At 47.7% G+C, this 20,175-nt stretch overlaps 10 protein-coding genes across 10 annotated transcripts; 6 read left to right on the top strand and 4 right to left on the bottom strand.

Moving 5' to 3' along the window:
- Window positions 1–715: 715 nt before the first annotated feature.
- Window positions 716–1,597, bottom strand: LY89DRAFT_734063 (uncharacterized protein; the record flags this gene model as incomplete). The annotated part of the gene is made up of 3 exons (XM_018219873.1): window positions 716–812; window positions 863–967; window positions 1,023–1,597. 3 exons carry the CDS (start codon window positions 1,595–1,597, stop codon window positions 716–718), a joined length of 777 nt encoding a protein of 258 aa, XP_018071427.1.
- A 360-nt stretch (window positions 1,598–1,957) lies between these two features.
- Window positions 1,958–4,898, bottom strand: LY89DRAFT_646195 (uncharacterized protein). The gene is made up of 2 exons (XM_018211918.1): window positions 4,762–4,898; window positions 1,958–4,715 (listed from the first exon to the last, which is right to left on the bottom strand). Exons 1-2 carry the CDS (start codon window positions 4,880–4,882, stop codon window positions 1,963–1,965), a joined length of 2,874 nt encoding a protein of 957 aa, XP_018071426.1. The 5' UTR covers window positions 4,883–4,898; the 3' UTR covers window positions 1,958–1,962.
- Window positions 4,899–4,984: 86 nt separating this feature from the next.
- Window positions 4,985–6,171, top strand: LY89DRAFT_718754 (CT20-domain-containing protein). Its single transcript, XM_018218443.1, has 2 exons — window positions 4,985–5,232; window positions 5,281–6,171. Exons 1-2 carry the CDS (start codon window positions 5,028–5,030, stop codon window positions 5,970–5,972), a joined length of 897 nt encoding a protein of 298 aa, XP_018071425.1. The 5' UTR covers window positions 4,985–5,027; the 3' UTR covers window positions 5,973–6,171.
- Window positions 6,172–6,354: 183 nt separating this feature from the next.
- On the top strand, window positions 6,355–8,894 carry LY89DRAFT_718753 (acyltransferase ChoActase/COT/CPT). The gene is made up of 4 exons (XM_018218442.1): window positions 6,355–6,748; window positions 6,803–6,857; window positions 6,914–8,576; window positions 8,627–8,894. Exons 1-4 carry the CDS (start codon window positions 6,674–6,676, stop codon window positions 8,751–8,753), a joined length of 1,920 nt encoding a protein of 639 aa, XP_018071424.1. The 5' UTR covers window positions 6,355–6,673; the 3' UTR covers window positions 8,754–8,894.
- A 1,021-nt stretch (window positions 8,895–9,915) lies between these two features.
- LY89DRAFT_585025 (uncharacterized protein) lies at window positions 9,916–10,669 on the top strand (the record flags this gene model as incomplete). Its single annotated transcript, XM_018209303.1, has 2 exons — window positions 9,916–10,181; window positions 10,243–10,669. The coding sequence occupies 2 exons, from the start codon at window positions 9,916–9,918 to the stop codon at window positions 10,667–10,669; spliced, it is 693 nt and encodes a 230-aa protein (XP_018071423.1).
- A 770-nt stretch (window positions 10,670–11,439) lies between these two features.
- On the top strand, window positions 11,440–11,934 carry LY89DRAFT_685031 (uncharacterized protein). Its single transcript, XM_018215003.1, has one exon. The coding sequence runs from the start codon at window positions 11,593–11,595 to the stop codon at window positions 11,827–11,829; it is 237 nt and encodes a 78-aa protein (XP_018071422.1). The 5' UTR covers window positions 11,440–11,592; the 3' UTR covers window positions 11,830–11,934.
- A 175-nt stretch (window positions 11,935–12,109) lies between these two features.
- Window positions 12,110–13,064, top strand: LY89DRAFT_70702 (phosphatidylethanolamine-binding protein-like protein). Its single transcript, XM_018217572.1, has 2 exons — window positions 12,110–12,509; window positions 12,563–13,064. Exons 1-2 carry the CDS (start codon window positions 12,389–12,391, stop codon window positions 12,967–12,969), a joined length of 528 nt encoding a protein of 175 aa, XP_018071421.1. The 5' UTR covers window positions 12,110–12,388; the 3' UTR covers window positions 12,970–13,064.
- A 796-nt stretch (window positions 13,065–13,860) lies between these two features.
- On the top strand, window positions 13,861–15,321 carry LY89DRAFT_718750 (uncharacterized protein; the record flags this gene model as incomplete). The annotated part of the gene is made up of 2 exons (XM_018218441.1): window positions 13,861–13,933; window positions 14,002–15,321. The coding sequence occupies exons 1-2, from the start codon at window positions 13,904–13,906 to the stop codon at window positions 15,319–15,321; spliced, it is 1,350 nt and encodes a 449-aa protein (XP_018071420.1). The 5' UTR covers window positions 13,861–13,903.
- Window positions 15,322–15,844: 523 nt separating this feature from the next.
- Window positions 15,845–16,971, bottom strand: LY89DRAFT_646183 (uncharacterized protein; the record flags this gene model as incomplete). Its single annotated transcript, XM_018211917.1, has 3 exons — window positions 15,845–16,369; window positions 16,433–16,771; window positions 16,828–16,971. 3 exons carry the CDS (start codon window positions 16,969–16,971, stop codon window positions 15,893–15,895), a joined length of 960 nt encoding a protein of 319 aa, XP_018071419.1. The 3' UTR covers window positions 15,845–15,892.
- A 1,246-nt stretch (window positions 16,972–18,217) lies between these two features.
- LY89DRAFT_782270 (uncharacterized protein) lies at window positions 18,218–19,172 on the bottom strand (the record flags this gene model as incomplete). Its single annotated transcript, XM_018222564.1, has 3 exons — window positions 18,218–18,571; window positions 18,630–18,904; window positions 18,991–19,172. 3 exons carry the CDS (start codon window positions 19,170–19,172, stop codon window positions 18,252–18,254), a joined length of 777 nt encoding a protein of 258 aa, XP_018071418.1. The 3' UTR covers window positions 18,218–18,251.
- Between the last annotated feature and the right edge of the window lie 1,003 nt (window positions 19,173–20,175).

Here is a 20,175-nt window from a genome sequence, read left to right as displayed (position 1 = left end):
CACTCGGGAGGCGACTCCGACCCGCAATGGAAATAGCCCGAATAGGATTTTGACGGCCACTTGGCATATATGTCTGAACAACGTGCATAAGTAGCTTCGGGATCTCGTGGTAAGAGTTGATCTGTGCATGAGAGGGAAAGGAGCACTTGCAAATGAACTTTGAATATCTTTCCAATGAATATTGGTCACATGATCTCAAATGACTTATACCGCCGACAAAACCCTCCGTCAAGTCTCAACCACTAGGAACATATAGTTGAACAAACTCCACTTGGGTGTCTCATAATCTCATGAGACGGGAGATGGAAGCTCCCGTGGCGGACTTTAATCATGCCCGAATGATAATCTGCTAATGTAGAAGTTGTCTTGGTTCTTCGACCTTTGACCACTCGGTCATCTGTAGGACAAATCCTGAGAGGCTTCAAACTTACCTAACAAAGACTTGGCTTATTTCTTGGCTCATTTTCTCTCTAAAAAAAGCCGACTTGAGTCCACCATATCGTCTGCCAAACAAGAAGCTAGTGATATGACAGTTCGGAGTGGATACATGTCGGATGCATCATACCTTTCACTCCAGAGCGCCAGTATCACCAAATATCGGACCGGCTCGCTGAAAGCTTCTTGGTATGCACGCGGATCTCCTCCAACGATGATGTATATTCTATTTACAAGTCTCTTCCGGTACTGTACATGCATCTATCTCTCGAATGCAAGATTACTTTTGTGGTGGTTGTTGCGTCGTAGGCGTTGCGGTATCGCGCATGAAATATGTCCATTGGCCTTCGACCGGCTTCTCTTCTAAGTCTTCCCATCTGCGAGGTAGGTTAGCCAATGCTTCTGCAGATTGGAAGGGGGAATGTACACTTTTGCCTTCAGCATGACATCTACAAGCTTCAATTCTCCCTCTGCGACTTGAATGACTTCCTCAATGAGCCCAGCACCGATCTTATTCTCAATCTCCTCAATTCTATAATATCGTCAGCCATCTTCCTCCTCAATCTGCAAAAACATGATCGACTCACTGCTCAACCGTCAACTTGGGCTCCGGATCCAACTCCACCGTCTTGCTATCAACCCCCGGCCTCTCCTTCGCCAACAAAACCAAACTCTTCCTCTCCTCCCTCGTCCTCGGCCCCTCCAACTCAGGCCCCTTATCCTCCTCCCCATCCCACTCATCCGCAACCTCATCCACAACCCTCTCCTGCTTCCTCGTAACAAACACCCTCCCATCCACCACAACCCTCGTCAATTTCCCCTCCCCCTCATCCCCAACATGATCCACACCCCCAACGGGCGTATTAAACACCTCAGGATGCTCGCTCATCACCCTCTTCGCCTTCTCCGCCCACGCTTTATACCCCTCCGGCACGACGCCCTCCACGATACTCAGGCGGTGTGTCGTCAGCGCGCCGGTCGATTGGCGATACAGCGACGTCTCTGGGAAGGACTCTAGTTTCTCGAGGGTAGATGAGTACAGGTACAGCAGGGCTGATCGGGGCGAGTTGTGGGTGAGGAGGCCGGTGAGGCCGGTGGGGGTGCCGGGTTCGAGGTAGCGGCCTGGCTTGAGGGCCGCGAGGCGCGTGAGCGTGCGGCGCATCGTGGGAGGATGGTCAATGGGTGTGTGGTGCGTTGTTGTTCTGCTCGTGAGGTTTGGATGGGTGGAGGGAAGCTCGACTTTGAGGTGGTGATGGGGCTTGGCGGGTTTAAATTTCTGGCGAATCGGAGGGGTGGAAATATCAGCATTCAGGTACCTGGGGAAAATAGCTCCAAAGTATGGAGAGTATAGACAATTGATAAGTATGGGAGTCTTGAAGTAGGTCTGAAGGCATCTATGCCAATTTTATAGCTTAAAGATAAGATTTTATTTTTTGATTGATTCGTCTTCACGTGACTATGCTGGCAACAAATGTCCTACAGGAAATGCGGCCCTCTAGAAGATTTCCAACTTTAAACTTTCATTGGCTATACATCTACACTCTTCGAATAGTAATTCGACATCTCCAGCCTCGCCAGAAGATGCACAACAGTATTCTCCTCAGCGAGATCATCACCATCAAACAATCCCCCCTCTGAAGTCCTGGAATCTACCACCTTCTTCTCCCCATATCCTTTCTTCTCACTTAAGCCCCTACAAACCGTGATAAACACGCTCACCTTCTTCCTAAACCGCAAATACATCTCTCGAACCTCGTCATCGGCGCCAACCTTTCGCTTCAAGCCTAAAGCTCGTTCCCTAGAATGCTTTGCGAATTGCAGGATCAGGGCAAAGATCTCTTCTAATAATTTCATGACGGGCTGTTGGCGTTTTCTGAGGAGGAGCGCGAACATGATCCTATCTAGTACTCGTTCGTGATAATCTCGGAGTTTGTCTAAGCCTTCGTTTTGTCCTAAGGTGAGATTGTCGGCGTCTGTGTTGATTCGTTCTTCGATTTGATCTAGCTTGCGTTCGAATATTCGCCAGGTAGCTTCAATGCCGGTGTCGAAGAAGTATCCAGAGACGCTAGAAATGAAGTGATGGGCTTCAATGCGGAAACGTTGAGCGACGTGATCAATGCCTTGCCAATATGAGGTGCGGTCTGTGGCGTCTCGGAAGAGGGCAGAGACGACGTACAGCATCCGAATTACTCGAAGGAGTAACTTGAAGAGTTGGTCGTATTTGAACAAGATTATAGGCGTGATAATGGCGTCTAAAGGTGCCGGAGGTTTGTAGGATACACGGAGGAAGTCCAATGCTTCGATCGAGTCTGGATTCATACATTTTTCTATCTCTTCTTCTGACATATCGCGGACCGCGAAGCTCAAATCGCCTGGGAGCGACGTGTCATCAAGGTAAGTGCCCCGATGGGATTCGTTGAGTGGCTGCTTCGTCTCATAGCTTTCGGTGAGCACGCCCATCAAAGAAAGTCGTAGTTCAGAGCTCGCAGGTGGCCATGTATCTCGACCACCAAGTCGAAGACCCATTATCCCACCAGAACGTGCGACTCCTCGATGGCGTTCAGCACTCTCCAATTCAGGATCGAACAAGGCGTGGGAAAGCCTGCTGGAGAAAACCCCATTCCCTAGCAAATGGAAGCTACGCTGGACAGCCAGATGCTCTCGAAGCTTGTGAGAATCAAAGAACAGTCGCATACACGTTCCATTGACAATTCGAGCTTGTGTGACGATGATTGGGTTGAAAGATAGTATCGGTACAAGGGCGATAGGAGGGGCAAATACGGAAGCGCTTTCAGAATGAGGACCATCCTGTTGGAAAAGATACCGATTAAGCCCTGCAGACAGCGGATCGGCGGGTCTGTGGTCATTCAAGGGCTGGTCGAAAGTATCAATTGAGGCTAACAAATGTGCTTGCATGTCTTCTTCTGGTTTGCCAAAGAAGTCTAGTTTGATGGTATCAATGTCTAGAATCTGATGTTGGGCTTTTGGTCGAGGGTCATCCTTCGAGAAGTGTTGGAGAGCATCTAGCAGGTTCTTTTCATACTGAAGGGCTTTCGTCTCGATCTGTGCGACATCTTGCCACGAAAACTTCCATTCCAATGATGGAGGTTGAGCAGAAGCCACTACATCGGCTCTTGCCAATGGATGGGTTGCATGGTGATCTCTCAGAAAACGAAGACTTCTTCCAACCTCGAACATCGTCCTGGCATCATCGGGTAAAATGAAAGAAGGAACCTTGTCGTAATCTAGAATATAGTCAGGTTCATGCATTTCAAAGCCCTGCTCGTCGATCCATTGGTGATTTTCTACTTTCACAAAGCTCTTGCCTTTGCCTTCTTTGGTAAGAGGCAAGCCAATCTCTCGTTGAAGACCTAGCCACTCGCTTGCAAACTCAAGCCAAGGTTGTGATACACGAGTTAGGATCTCGAGAAGGATCTCTCTCAACGAGTCGGTCCTGTGCTCTAGAAGCTGGATCTCTTCGAAAATGGTAGATAACATGGCTTCATCGTTGCGAGTGACCGAGACATTCATAATGATTCGTCGAAAACAGACCAGAATAGAATGTGCTGGTTGAAACAAAGCTTGCAGCTGAAGGATGCTATTCTGTGAAGCAGCGGACCTGCTTAGAGAAGATTGAATCGTGGCCAACAGACTGGAAACTGAATCAGCAAGAGCTATTCGACCAGGCGAAGCATTGATTGTGTATGTCTTGTCCACAAAGCTTTGGAGGGATCTCGTAATGTTTCCGCATTCCATGAAAGTAGCCAGAAGTCCATCGAGGGATTCTCCAGTATAGCCAGATAGTCTGATCTTCGGTAGAGCAGAGACAAACGTCTGCTTCTGTTCATCCCATATGAAGAATACCGAGCTTCGACCAAGTCCTAGCGCCAACAAAGACTTGACGTACACTTTGGCGTCTACAACTAGGTATTCTGTATTTGCGACACGGAGGTAATCTTCCCTGCCTGCTAAAGCAGTATCGAAAATTGCTGGCCCAGCTTCTGTTATATACGGCGTATTGTATTGTTCTGTCTTTTGTTTCTCAAATGCATCCCAGCTTTGGTAATTTGCCACTTTTATCTGCGGCTCTTGCATAAGAGCCCATATGTCAACATCGTCATTCGACACATTTCCAGGCTCTTGTGGGGTCTCCTTTCCAGATGTGGTCGAATGACTGGGAGTGTTGGCGTCTCCAAGTCCAAAAGATAAATCGGGTATGCTGAAGAACACATCATCCTGTCCTTCTTGCTCGACAACATTTGGCAGGTTCTCGTCAATGTCTGTTTGGCTGTTAGTCATTGAAAGCCCCTCAAATGGCCAACATACCATCTAGCTTGAGTTGTGAGAACAGAAAGCTACTGTTCTCTGGTGCACCTCCCAGAAGCTTTGAAGGTCCATATAGATCTGGAATCGCAAAAACGTCACCAAAATCTCTGTTATCGTCCATCTTCACATTATGTCGCGTCGTTAATTAATGTTGACGCGCTCCAGAATATAAGGCGGGAGTAGCCGCGTGCTAGCCCTGAAATTCCGTTCAAGGCTCTGCAAGGCTACCTTTCCTCCACTGATCGACAACACTCACTAAAAACGCAATGCCTCCACGAAAGAAAACGGCGAAGGGAAGCGTGCGCGCTCCTTCAACTCCAGTGGCTGATGAAGATGCCATGGCCATTGACACACCTCAGCCGGCAGAACCTGCAGGTCCAGCAAAACCTAGCTACGATATTACAAAGGACCCATGGACAGACGAACAGGAGACTTCACTCTTCAAGGGAATCATTAAATGGAAGCCAGCTGGTGCGCAAACACCACTCACCTTGCAAGAAGCTTACTGATCGGATACAGGTATGCACAAGCACTTTCGCATGATTGCATTGTCTGAACATCTACGAAATCATGGCTACGATCCGACCGTCGATCAACACACTCGCATACCTGGTGTTTGGGAGAAGCTGAGAACTCTATATAGCCTGGATCTGATCGATGAACGAGAAAATTTCGAGATTGAGGACCAGGACAAGTACTTGGAGTTCAAGCTTCCAGAGGAGGAATACGACGAGGTAACATTCATGAGGGGTAAACGAAGTCCCAGTGAAGCACCATCATCGCCGCCTTCCTTGTCTCGTTCGCCTTCTCCTCGTGGACAGAGAAAGCGGAAGAGAGCAGATACGGTGGCTGCGAAAGATACTCGAGCAAGTACGGTCGAGGATACGGATGAACCTAGGACTTCACCAGCAGCCTCTTCTCCTCCTAAGTCAACACGCACGGGCAGAGGAACGAACAGGTCAATGGGACGAGTTAAGGCAGATTCTGGGTCTAGACATCAAAGTAAGGATACTACGGCGGATACAGCCGATGAGGAAACTGGTAGAGAGGGAACAGAAGATGCTGGTGAAGAGGACGAGCAAGAAGGAGAAGCAGAAGAGGAAAACGAGGGGTCACCATCACCTAAGCCGTCGAGAGGGAGAACGAAAGGAGCAGCAAGTACGGCATCAAGTGCGGCACCAACTCGTCGAGGTCGGCGTAAAAGGCAGTGATAGTCGACAGCATTACGGTTGGACAGTTATCGAATTTGTGTTTGTGGGTTCCATGTCCAGATAGCCTTTTTCATGGCTGAGGGAAAAAGCTCTTGTAGTTCAACATGTCGGATATTTAGAGATTGGCTTCAAGGCTGAAATGAGATTCAAGCAATAGCAAAATACGAGTCATTGGCTGGCTATTGGCTATGTCCTGTACAACATGTTTGTTTTATCACATGCAAATATGATACCTCTTCCCAAGTGTTAAACAAGTCTGCTAAATCTGCTCTATCTCATCTGACTTGCTGACTGCACAATTAGTGAGAGCTGCAGCTGTCCAAATGAGACGAACATATCCAAACAGACCTCGACGGCTTAACAGAGACCGAGCGGATATTCTCGTCCCTCGGTCCGGTCCAGCCAGATTCACAGCACTGGCAAAATTTGCGCGTCATTTGTCGGCTCTAGCGATGGCGGAACGGTGGGGTGGAACTTTTAAATGTCTGTCCCCAGCTTTGAAGCACTTCCTAGGCCCATCTTGAATGCCGAGGCATCTCTCGGACAAGCGCAACCGACGTTCCTCCACAACCAACCACAACAATAGAAGGCAGATCATTCCGCTCCGCTGCGCTCGTGAGAACCCAGTCTACTCTTTTAAGTCCCTTGTGCCTTGAACCTCCTTTTGAATTCTTCTTGTTTTTGCAATACAGACGTCGGGAATGTTGAGAGTTCTTGCCAAAAGCAGGACGCAGTCGCAGGTGTTTAGAGGCTTGTCTGCAGCGAAGGTATCAAGAGTACGATCGAGAGCATCCTTTGTGGACAATTACTTGGCTAACAGGAGTCTGCAGACCGCGGGAATGGCCCCAGCAGCCAAGCGGAGCAACAGCTCTGCTCTGCCAGCAGGTAAGTTTACTCAACTTCTCTGCCCCTCATTTAACATGTGCTAAAACATTCCACAGGATATAAAGAGGATTCTGCCAAAGGCCCTATGCTACGATTCGAAGAATCTCTCCCCAAATTACCAGTACCGACTCTAGAAGAGACTGCTGTTCGATACCTCAAATCCGTACACCCATTACTCTCTACCTCCGAACTCGAATCAACAACAAAGGCGGTGCAGGAATTCATCAAGCCAGGTGGAATCGGGAGTAAGCTTCAGGAAAAGCTTATTGCACGACGAGAGGAGCCCAAACACAAGAACTGGATCTACGAGTGGTGGAATGATGCAGCATATCTTTCATACCGAGATCCTGTCGTACCTTATGTCAGCTATTTCTATTCACACAGAGATGACAGACGGCGGCGAGATCCTTCCAAGAGAGCAGCATCCATCACTACCGCGGTCTTAGAGTTCAAGAAGCAGGTGGATGGTGGAACCTTGGAGCCCGAATACATGAAGAAGCTCCCCATTTCCATGGAGAGCTACCAATGGATGTTCAACTGCTGTAGAGTACCTGCAGTACCCGCAGACCACCCTGTCAAGTACTCCCCCGAGGAAAACAAGCACTTCTTGGTCATCCGCAAGAACCAATTCTTCAAGGTCATGCATGAGGTTGATGGCAAGCAACTCAATACTTCGGAATTGGAGCAACAATTCAAGGCAATCTACCAAAAGGCCGAGAAAGTACCAGCAGTGGGGGTGTTGACCTCTGAGAACCGCGATGTCTGGACCAATGCTCGAGAAGTTCTTCTCAGGGCACACTCCTCGAATGCTGCAGCTCTCAAGACAGTTGAGTCTGCATCATTTGTCGTCTGCTTGGATGACGCCAGCCCAGTCACTCTTGAAGAGCGCGCCCACCAATACTGGCACGGTGATGGCCAGAATCGCTGGTTTGACAAGCCGTTGCAGTTCATCGTCAACGAAAATGGTACTTCGGGTTTCATGGGCGAGCACTCCATGATGGATGGCACACCCACTCACCGCCTCAATGATTTTGTTGGAGAAATGATCTTGCACAACAAGCTCGATTTTTCAAATCCTTCGGTCCGATCAAATCTTCCTGATCCTACCGTAGTGAAATTCCACGTCAACAAGGAAGTCCAAGCTGAGATTGAGCGTGCCACGAAAGACTTCACGGAAGTGATTGGTGCTCACGAGTTGAGAGTTCAAGCCTACCAAGGATATGGCAAGAGCTTGATCAAGAAATTCAAGTGCTCACCAGATGCTTACGTTCAAATGATCATTCAGTTGGCATACTTCAAGATGTATGGCAAAAATCGACCAACATACGAGTCCGCAACCACCAGACGTTTCCAACAAGGCCGAACAGAGACCTGCAGATCAGTTTCAGCTGACTCTGTTGCGTTCTGCAAAGCTATTTCAGATCACTCAGTTGCGCCCGAGGAAGCTACCGCCCTCTTCCGCAAAGCCATTAATTCTCACGTTGAGTATATCAGCGCTGCATCGGATGGCAAAGGTGTCGACAGACATCTGTTCGGATTGAAAAAATTACTTGGTCCCAGCGAGGAGGTGCCAGCTATCTACAAGGACCCAACATATAGCTACTCAAGCCATTGGTTCCTCAGCACCAGTCAATTGAGCTCCGAGTATTTCAACGGCTACGGTTGGAGTCAGGTTGTGGATGACGGTTTTGGAATTGCGTATATGATTAATGAGAACAGGCAAGCAGCTATTTCCAATTTGGAGATGATCACAAGCTAATGGGGAGCAGCATTCAATTCAACATTGTATCAAAAGGTCTCGGAAGCGAACGAATGAGCTTCTACCTCAACGAAGCAGCAGGGGACCTTCGAGATCTCCTTACCCCGACGCTCGAGGCGCCAAAGGCGAAGTTGTAGACTTGGTTTGCATTGCTTAGAGAGAAGGAAATGGTGATCGCATGAAAGAAAGAGGATTTAGTTTTAGATGCACTGTACCATACTACTGATCGCGTAGCATATTAGACTTGCTACTTTCTCACGACCTGATCACGTTTTCCCTTCGACAATTTACTTCACCTCTCATGTCCCAAGTGATCACAATCGCCAAGTCGAGAGACTAGTGTCTTCTCCATTTTTCGTCATAACTCGTTTTATACCATTGTTTCGGGCAGTCCCGATTCCCCGCCTCGTCTCGCCTTTCGTTTCGTTCTCGTTGGGGTTTTGTTGCATTTCGTGGTTTGCGGAGCGGGCCGGGTCACGCAATTTTTCTCCGCTGCTCGCTACTCTTGGTGTTGTGTTTTGGGGTCTGGGGTGACGGTCTGATGTGCTATTTCCAGGTTTGTACCTGGGTATGTGGTCAGGTGATTTTAGGAATGGTGAATAGTTTTGTAGTGAGGGTGTTTGTGAGAACATATTAGTGAGTTGGGAGTCTAGCATTGCTGACTGGGTGACTTTATACATTGTGAGCTAGAGACTGCTGGCAAGCATAGCTGTTAAAGCGCTACTTCACCGCAGCTATGCAACGAGGTCAATTTAAATCCTTTTATTTCCTTTTACTTGAGATGAACGGCTACAAATATAGCTCTGTTCTGTTCTACCACAAACGTCCAGCATAACTGCTACCTCCCCAACTCTCTCGTTTCAGCCGCCTCCTCCGCCCAAAATAAGCGAGACCCCACGCCCATCATATAGGGGTAAATAGCATCAAACACCCACACCCCACGGATAAACCTCCAACGCAGTTATTGCGTGAATTAACCCCAGGCACAATATATAAGGTTAATCCAATCTTCCAGAAACACCGCATTTCTCCGAACGGCGGGGTTGGCACTACCGGTTCATTAACCACATACCAAGTCTGGGGTAAGTAGCTCTGTATCTCTGCTCCGCGTTTATATACGATAGGACGAGTGCGGTATTCTGCCCACGGCAGAATGCAGGTCGATCTTGTGATCCATGGGAATAATATCGAGGTATTTGCTCGAATCCAGGGGCTGCGATGGCGTGAGATCTTGGTATAAAGCCCTCTCATCCCTCCCGAGTTTCCGTTTTTCTCATCGTTGTCGTTAGTTTTTTCATGATGGTAGCTTTCTCGTCCCTCTTCTTCGGCCTCGCTGCTGTGGCGGGGGTCTTTGCTGCTCCAGTCGAGGAAGCCAGCCCGGTTGGAGAGGCGCCTAGTACGCCGACGGGGACGGGGACGAATAATGGGTTCTATTATTCGTTCTGGACTGATGGCGGCGGGTCGGTTACGTATAATAATGATGCGGGCGGGACGTATGATGTGAAGTGGAGCGGGAGCGGGGGGAACTTTGTTGCGGGCAAGGGATGGAATCCTGGGGCTGCTAAGTATGTCCTTCCTTTTGCTCCGTTCTCTTCTTGGGATGTGGGCTGACTGGGACGTGTACAGGACCGTCGTGTATAATGGTACTTGGACTACGCCTGGCAATGCATACCTTTCGCTCTATGGGTGGACTACGGATCCGTTGGTCGAGTACTATATTACGGAGGATTTCGGCACTTTCAATCCGTCCTCGGGCGCAACGAAGAAGGGGACGGTGACTTCTGATGGTGGGACTTATGATATCTATCTCAACCACCGCGTCAATGAGCCGTCTATCAAAGGCACTTCTACTTTTGATCAGTATTGGTCTGTGCGACAGACCAAGAGGGTCGGTGGTACGATTACCACTGGTAATCATTTTGATGCCTGGGCGAAGGCTGGTCTGAAGATGGGTGCGTTCGATTATATGATTTTGGCTACCGAGGGGTATCATAGTAGTGGCTCGGCGAGTATTACTGTCAGTGAGGCGGGTGGCAATACAACTTCTTCTTAGGTTTGGGGATGTTGGTTGATAGGTGGTGGTAGTGGAGGAAAAATTCTTGTATTTAGTTATTGGGGACGAGGTGTGTTTGTGATCAGTTGTGATGGGAACACTCTTTGTATATATTTTGAATCGATGGATGCTGGCTAGTGTATTGTTTTTATGATTCATTATCTCGGTAGACGTCCTCAATTACCATCTTGGATACCCATCCTCCACATCTTTTCCACTCGCAACATAGACCAGCGGGTAACGAGTCAACTGCCCCTGATTCATCGGAGTTCCCTGCCAACAAAATCCTCTATCAAGATAACAATCACCCTCCATTACCTTCACTTCTTCAATGGCATCACGACAGTAGATTTCCTTCTTCCAGTATAGGGATCTTTCTACCGTGTTGTAATGGTGCCAAAAAGTCTTATCCAAGCTAAAGTCTGTCCACATCGGCTTGTTCCAGTACTTGGGGATTTGGCAGGTAACCCATCTAGGGCGGTTTGTCTCGAGCCATTTTTGACAGGGTATCATCAAGAAAGATTTTTGTTCGCAGTCGGTGTACTTTGTCAGGGTCATGTTGCACATTTGCGATTTTGTTGTGAGGAGTCGGAATGAGGTAGAGTATGAGTAGTGTTTGTTGAGTGTATGTTTGAGAGGGCACGGGAGAAGCATCTAGCCTTATTTAAGCTTCTTCGACAGAATCTAGACTGTAAGCCTGAGTCAAGGCTGTGAATCAATATCGAGATAGAGGGAATAACTTCTCTCGCTATCAGTCATACAATGAAAAAGTTGGCTTAACATAAACTCGGTAATATTCTACAAATTACTTCGTGCAATTCATCTGCAACCCTCTTTTGCTGACAAGTCTCCCAGCGCCACCATATCGCAACGGGCTTGCCATACAGAAATCAACGTGGTATTCCTCTCTCTCTACCGCCAGAATGCCGCGAGATGTTCCTGCCTTCCGAACTAATCTTCGCGATGATCAAGGCAAGACTGTACTCGGAAACGCTGACAACTTCTGGATTTGGACCAAAGAGCCCGGTTTCGACCTCACACACCCTTCGACTCCCGAGTCGAAGCCTGTTGAGCCCCGCATTAAGATGAAATGTGAAATGACCCCGTTCACCATCGACCCAAGTTGGGTCCAGGCTGGAAGAGTGGAATCGCTTCTCTGAAGTCTGAGTACAATCCCAATATTGATAGATCTCAGCAAGTCGTACCTTCACCGCTCATCTCCCAACGTAATACATCATTTCAATCGTTAATATCATGGAACCCTGTGAATGTCGTGATGCAGAATACCGATTATTTGGCACCGGAGTCCGAAGCCAGATCCGAACACCGATATCACAGCTTCGTTGCCAATCGTTCAACCCCGCTTACCACGCTGTCGGGACAGCCAGACTTTAAAGCAGACCCGACAGGATGGAAATCAATAATCGGAGCAGGAAAATTGAGGAAATATGTCGAGACTGGATATAATGACGCAGATCCCGCTTAGCTCCGACGTAAGCCCTATATTTTCCAGGATCATCACGGCATTTTTGCACGCGAATTGGGAGAAGAGGGTCGGAAGTTGGACAAATGAGGAATTGGAAGCCTTGCCAATAAAGCTTGTGACTACGTGAAGATCGACGTTTGGATGATTTGGTGAGAAGTCAAAAAGGACTACTTCCGCTGTTACTTGCGACTGCTGAAAGTCGCAACTTTCACTTCTTGCGTGAAAACTTCAAGATGCCCGTCAATAACAGCGTTAAGAAAGGTTTGGAACTAATTGAAAAGGATACTTCCAAGGTGCTGGGCTTAACGGTTGGTAAAAATGTGGTCACGCCTGGTATGTATATACCAAAAGCAGGTAAGTTACCCTTCTGAGGAAAGCTGTTTGTCTCCGTGACTGACCGTAAACAGAAGCACAATCTCCTCCCGAGCTACCTTTCGCCGCCCCCTCGCCCTCTGCCACATACCTAGTCATTGGTCTCGATATCGACGCCCCATTCCCTGCATTCGGACCTCTGGGTCCTATCCTTCATTGGATCCAGCCGGGTCTGAAAGCGTCTCCCTCGACCTCAACGTTGACCTCAAACGAGCCGTTCGTGGCTAATTATATTGGACCGGCGCCGCCGCCGTTCGGGGGAGCCCATCGTTATATCTTCTTCTTGTACGAGCAGCCTGCTGGCTTCGATGGGAAGCAACTTGCGCCGCCTGGAGGGAAGAAGCTTGGTAATGGGTCGAGGATGAGGTTTGATTTGGATGCGTTTGAGAAGAAGGAGAAACTTGGTCCGATATTGGCTGTCAATTACTTTAAGAGTAATTGAAGTGGCTTCTTTCGGAGGAGCCGGAGTGCGGAAGAAGAATGTTTGAAGAAAGGGTCCGGGTGATGTTTGATTTTGCCGGATTGTCTTGTACATTCGTTGAGGTCAGTGAAGATTGGTACTAGCTCTCTTGAGTACGCGTATACCCTGAAATGATAATCTATGTAAGAACCTCTTCACTCTTCATGTTGCGCTATTCTTCATCGTGGCAAGGTTGCCGAGTGCAGACACTTTCGTGACCACGTACTCTCCCTCGAGACTTTCGTTTCCTCTCCACAAGGTCGAAATACAGATTACCTAAGATATCAGTCTCTTTAAGAATGCATGGTTTGGAAGTCCGATCATTCGAGCGGCCGTTTGATGGATCCCGGAAGATGATAATTATTTCAAGTCGATCCACATTCTTCTCCTGATGAATGTCCTCGTGCGCAATGTAAAGTCCGTTCTCTAGGCTCATCTTTGATTAGGCTCAAGATGGGCGAGATATTGGCCATGCCAAATCTTAGATGGGACTTTCCTTTACTTTCGTCCGATCTCCTTTCCCACTTTCCTGTAAATACTGTCCGGTAAGTCTTCGACTTCGTGTAGGTTGAGCCAGATGCCGGATTGATCGTTGATGGCGACCTCTCAATTCCTCCGGGATCTTCTGGAACTCCACACCGAGATTCGTCCGAGATCCCGGCTCAGTAGATAATTGTACAGCATCGATCAGAGCACTTTTGTAGGTGAGCATTGAGCAATGTTTGTTGCGAAGATTTGATTATGGCTGATGGCTGGTGGCTTCCACTTAAGCTTAAATCTGCACGCTTGTGGCGTCAAATTCACAAGTGCCAAGATTTTTAGCCTCATCAAGAGGCACAGCAAGTAAGCAAATAACAGGACAGACAAACATATACCAAAGGCCCGCTACAACTTCACAATTTCCAAGACAAAGACTATGGACCTCCCTCCAGAGCTATATGGCGAGGTGAGTTGTGAATGTCGTCCAAAGAGCAGAATGCTGACAAGAGAGTGCATATCACTTCGCATTTCCAGTATTCGCAGCCAAGTCCCAAATATTACTGGAATCCATCAGAATATGACAGCCCGGAGAACTTCCTGTGTTGTCCCCATGCCCGCTCTCGCGAAGGTTGGCTCGACGTTGAGACCCTGCGGAGTCTCCGATTGACTTCGAAAGCTTTCAATCAAGCAGCTACCTCGATACTCTTTCGCTCCGTCCGAATTTTGTGCCGACCTGGTCTAGAGAACGAGGTTACAGGCTTTGATTCAATGGTTGAGAGTCTGTTGGTGCCAAGAGCGACTTTCGAACCTTCCGTCAAGTCGTTGCGTATTTTCTTGCGCAATCATCACGTGCAGAGAGGATTTCTCCATGACACGAGTTGGAACTTTGTCGATGACAAGAATGCCATGATCGCTTTCATTGATAAAATGCCCCGCGTCACCAAGAACCTATCACAGCTTGAATCCTTACAAATCTTCTTCCCTACTTGGTCAAGTAAATATAGTGATATGGACGACGGCACAGTGCAATTGGACCTCGATCTCCTCTCGCATTTCAGAGCGACGATCTCTACCGCTTTATCAGCCACTCCACTTTCGAATTTGACTGAGCTGCGTCTGTCTTTGCCATGTACACATGACTTCGTGGAAGTCTCGACTACGGTTCCAGACTCACTCCTTGCCCGACTAAAAGCTCTCTTTCTCTCAGTCACAGATGCAACTGGCCCAGGAGGTAGAAAAGAATACCTCTACTGGGCCGATGAGACCACAGACGGAGACGACGGCTTTCCGCACTCGAACTTACAGCAACAATATCCGAACACGGGTCACATGCAAGGGATTTTTGCCATCGTGTCACGATGCCACAATCTGGAGACTCTAGGACTTCAAGGGACGCAGCTTCTAGATGGGGATCTCTTAGAATGGAGTCCTGCGTCTTCCGGTCTTCAAAGTCTCTTCCTCGAGCGCGTGAAATTCAGCTCTTCGAATCTCATCAAGCTCTTCTCGCCAAACAAATCGCTTGAAATCAGCAAGTCACGTCTTATGAGGATCTGGCTCGAAGTCGTGGATCTCACGGCCGACTTTTGGGAAGAAGTATTCTCTCATCTACTTCTCTGTCCCAAGCTGGAATTCGTCCATCTTGATGAAGTATCGTATGCTCGTGGTAGTGAGAATTTCGACTTGAAGCTGTGGTTCGGGAGGCCGTGGGAGGACTCAACGGAGTTGATGAGTACGAGGGAAGAGGACGAGGAAGCTATGTTGGCAGTTAGGGATTATTTGGTAGGAAAAGCTGGAGGTAGCGAGGCGTATTCAGAGAAGTTTGGTGAAAGGTATGGACTCCAGCCGGACCAATAAACATATGCTACTAGTTATAAAAGTGGCTATGCATAGCGCTGTGTTGATTTTTTGTATACTTTCCAACATTATACCTTATAAATTGAAAAGCTGTATAAGTTCCGTCGTTTACGTCACTAAGCCTTCTTACCTAGGTATGTATCTTCTTCATTTTGGTCGAATCACGCCGGTTATTTGACTCGAAATTCACTGAATATAGTCTGCTGGCTCTGGGGGCGGGGCTGAATTCAAATCATTTAGTTTGATTCATGTCACAAATCATCCATATTTCTCCCATGTAGAGCATCGAGCTACCATTTTTGATCCACGAAGCGAGAACATAAAGGGGGCTAGTCATGTGACCCTCCTTAACTTGATATTGATACCGCCTAATTGATGAATAGCTACTTCTTCAGCTCCCAGTCGTTCAACCACTTAGCAAACACATTCCTACCATTCAAACCTTTTACTTTAACAAATATGTCCTGCCCAGGCATCAAGTCAAGCATATTATCCTCCAATTCTGCGTTCTCGCCATCTTCATACCCCACATACAGCAAGCACCCTTTCACCGGATATTTTGCCTCCACAACTACCTCTCTCCCTGCTCTCTCACTGCTACAGAGACTCTAGTGTCCTCGTGCCAACTCAAATACCTGAAAGGTTCCGGCCAATTCACGATCCGTGCCTCTACCTCTCTCTTGTCATTGACCAGGCTAGCGGCGAGAATAATCAAACTCTCTTCGCCGACACTCTTGAGCATTGCCAGACTACCAAGCTCTGTGTTCTGTCCCGGTTCAAGAGTTACTTCCTGTGCAGCATGATCCGGGGGTAAGGTGATGTATTCGTGTTTATACATGTCATATGCGCTCAACGACAACGTAAACTTCTTCTCAAAAGGCGTCGTGTTGTGCGCGAAGGTCTCAAAAGAAGGAATCTCGGTCATCCGTGGATGATCGTCGTCGATCCAGCGAGACCAAGGCGTGCGTTCAATACCTATAGATATAGGCGCGAATGATTTTTTAATGGTGTAGAAAACCCAGCTCGTGCAGGGATAGACGTCGTTTAGCTAAGCAAGAAAGCGTCAGTGAGTTTAGAACTTCCTCGCATCCCAGATAGAAGGAAGTTTCACCTGCCAGATGATAAGTCCAGCGCAACTCTCCTTTCCTTTGCCGCCGAACTTGCGCTTCCAATCGCGGCAGGCGTAGCCGTAGGCTTCGCTTTGCATCAGCTGGCTCACATTCGCGAATTTTTCCAGCTCGTTGCTATATCTAAAGTTCTCGGCGAGGTATCTCGCGATTCGTGTCTCGGCGAGATGGCCCTTGTGCGAATCGATAGCGCGTGATTGGGGATGTCTGTCCTGCGGATTTGGTACGAATTCGTTGACTGTCCGCATGTCGGGGTAGCCGTGCATTCCAAATTCCGATACGAAACGCCCAGAGAGGTGTTTGTAGTCTTGATATGAGCGAGACTTGCCATGTCAGACTGGAAGTGTTAATTTAGTGATTGTGGTGGGGATGAAGGGACGAACGTACCGTCCCATTGATGGATGTCTCCTATGGTGGGGTCATTTGCTTCTTTAGCGCCGCCCCAGGGTGAGTTGGCCCAGTATTGTACATCTGGACAGAGTCTCTCTACTATCTTGTATATTTTCCTCTGAGGGAATTCCATGTTCTCGAAGGGACAGATTGTATCTTCATGATTGTAATTTTTCCTTGATCACCTTCTCAGCCGGCATCAGATCTGTAAGGAATGCTCCCTCTCAATGTGATTGATATGTTCGCACCAATAACTCTTGTCAGCATCCCTGCAACCATTCGTTACCTCACATTTCGGAAATCTTTCGCTGAGTTCTATGTGACTGTTAATTTTGCAATTCTTCATCTCTATCTTTGATAGTAATAGTCACTCTTTCTAGGTTTGTCATTCGTTCAACGAATCTTTGCTGGAAAGCATCTGTCCACTCTGAGAGGATGTAAATACAATAATGATAAGCTTCTCACCACTAACTCGAGGAAGAACTCGCCACTCTCGTCATCAAGAGGCTATGTGCACCTACCATACCTACGTCGATTATCACTAGAACTATCCGGCGATAGCTACCCGTCTTCAAATACCAGTCACCTGACACTCAGCGCCTCTTTTTGGTAAACATGTAATCTGAAACAGGTCGATGTTTGTAAGATTATTGCGATGGAATTCATTATTGGATTTTTCAATTATCTTCTGTGGGATTCTGAGTAACTCAGAAGAGATGTCATGAAACGCTTAGCTTCAAGCCGGGTCGCTCTTGCTTGTTCAGGTGCTTGAGTTTTATCCCTTTGACGAATCTAGAAAGTGCCCAACTGACTGCCAAGATCACGAACAAAGTACAAAACTTAAGGATTCAAGCGCCTTAATATGTAAAAGTTAAGAGCTTGAGATTCTGCGTTTACGCTTTAAAAAAAAAACACAACCAGCTCCCATCCCTCGCTTAGCTCCCCAGCTTTCCCCCTCCTCTATACGCCCAAAAAACAAAGCCTCAACAACCACCCTCCAAACCTCTCTCAGAAACCAAAAACAAAAGCCCCAAGAACCCAGGATACCACCACAGCCCAGAAAAAAAAGTAGCAGAGCAAAATAAAACGCCCAGCACGCCCTCCGTCGCCACGGAGCTGCGTGCTGGGCGCCCAAGCGCACAATGGCATTGTCGTTTACGAAGTCGACGTATCGCAACCAGCCGTCGGATGGCGTGAAGTCTTTCCCACTTCCCAATGGGCCAAGATACCGCCTGACTGTACGATGGGTAAACTTTTGCTTATTGAATGTTATGTGGTGCTAAGCGGTTCGATAGCTAGTGAATTGGTTTAGCGTGCAAGGCTGCGTTGACGTAGGTTTTCATCTCAAGGTTTTGTGAGTCATTGAAGGGCAGCTTTCTCGGTTGATACATAGATAGGATTTTGCTTTTGCTGCTAATATTCCCAGCGTCCTTCAGGATTAATATAGTGCTCATCCGGTATACCTGCATAACCAAAGCGCAACTTCTCACGCGGCAACGTGCGGAACAACTTCCAAGCACCAACCAGGAATTTGAAAGGGATACAATCATCCGTATCCGTTGGTTCCATCCAGCTACCATCGGTGATTTCGCATTTTCGGCATCCGTCGTGTACTTCCCATTCATCAGATTTCTCGTCGGTTAGCTTTTTGCACCACGTATCGCCAATGACCGTCAGATGCTCCAGCGCCGTTAGATTCGCTATGACTTCTTCTTGGATACATGTTTCCCAGCCTTGAGACGCATTTTAGCACCCAATCCACATGAAATGAACTTGAGAAGAATAGCTCACCATTCCCAGTCTTGAAATGTTCGTCAAACACAAGATATCGAACAGTAGCAGCTTCCTTCTTCGACATACAGAAGTAGAAGAAATAAGAAGCGTTAAACAAGCACCGTTCTTCATTGATGAAGATGGAGTCGACGGCTCCGTTGAAGCGGATCTTTGGTGCATGGTTGTTTGAGCCGAAACAGAGCGGGTGGAGGGTCATGAAGTAGCGTCTCCATTCGCGGGATACGGAGAGGGTGGATGGGATGGGGGCATTGCCTCCGAATTTGCCGCGGCTTCTGTGTCTTGTTAGGAGTTTGTTGTGGTGAGAGGTGCAACTACACTGGAGTGAAGTTTAGATGCGCGAGAGGCTGGGGGTGCTTACTCGTCAAATGCATAGATTGAGATGACTCTTGGCTCTATAGTGAGTTCCCAGATCAATTCTTTCATCTCTCTGGGGAGGTTAGAAAAGGTCGGAAGGCGTGTCTTCCGGTCTTGTGTGATGGCTGGAGTGAAGGAGAGTCTCTCCGCCCATAGTGCCAGGTTGTCGATGCGTGCTTTCTCCATTATTGCGGTTTCGAATATTTATCTGGAAAAATAAGAATATGTTTAAGAATTTGGAATAATTCTTTTCATTTGTATTGCAGCCGCAGTGAATCGTTTATAGTGTTTGCCGGCGCCGACCAAGTTAGTTGTGGTTTAGTACCGAAACGGAAACTACGAGGCACTTAGACCTCTTGCACTCTTACACACTTTCTCCACTTCTCAATTTAATGTCTAAATACCTTGTGAACTACCCTCAAGTATAAGACAATATCATGCATAAACATATTCTCCATAAGCTTTTGCTAGAAAGTTTCAGCAACTAGTATATCTTGTAAGTACCTAGGTAATCCGTGCTTTCTAGTTCCAAGCAATTTCCACTTCGAAGCTCATTTGCAGGAAACCACTGGGAGTTCAACCTCTCAACTACCGAAGTGTGAAGCTTACTTTTGTTTTGAACTTTAAAGAGAAAGAGGATTCATAAAAGTGACCACAAAGCATTGCTATCACATGACTGAAGCTCACGTGGATCTCAGCCTAGCCGAAAGTGGCCAATCTCTTTTCCATTTCCTCAAAGAGGCAAAAAGAACAATCCGAGCAAAATTTCTGTGCCTTTGATTTGCATCAACTTGATTCGGTGCCCACATCAACCGCCAAGATATCCAAGACATGCAGCAGTCAAGTCTAATGCACTGACACACAAACAGACGCAGGCAAATATCTGACAGAGAATGTCCGTCACTTCTCCGTCACGGCGGAGGTAGGATATAGAAGATATTTAAAATCACACCAACGCAAAGCAAAAACAATTGCACCGTACCCGATTCCTAGCCTTTCGGCTTTGCATACACGACAAAAGATGTCGGAGAAACAGTCATCGAGAAGTGACACTCACACCAGTGCGAAAGCAGTCGAGTGTTGAGTAATCTCATAGGTTAATCCGCCAAATTCTTCCTCAGGCTCAGAAGCGAGTGAGTGTTGAGTAATCTGACAATTTTTCTCTCTCGTACCAGCCTCACGAATCACA

This window comes from Mollisia scopiformis (assembly GCF_001500285.1).
Source record: "Mollisia scopiformis unplaced genomic scaffold LY89scaffold_12, whole genome shotgun sequence".
In the NCBI taxonomy this organism is placed as follows: domain Eukaryota; kingdom Fungi; phylum Ascomycota; class Leotiomycetes; order Helotiales; family Mollisiaceae; genus Mollisia; species Mollisia scopiformis.
This window is presented reverse-complemented; position numbering and strand designations above follow the sequence as displayed.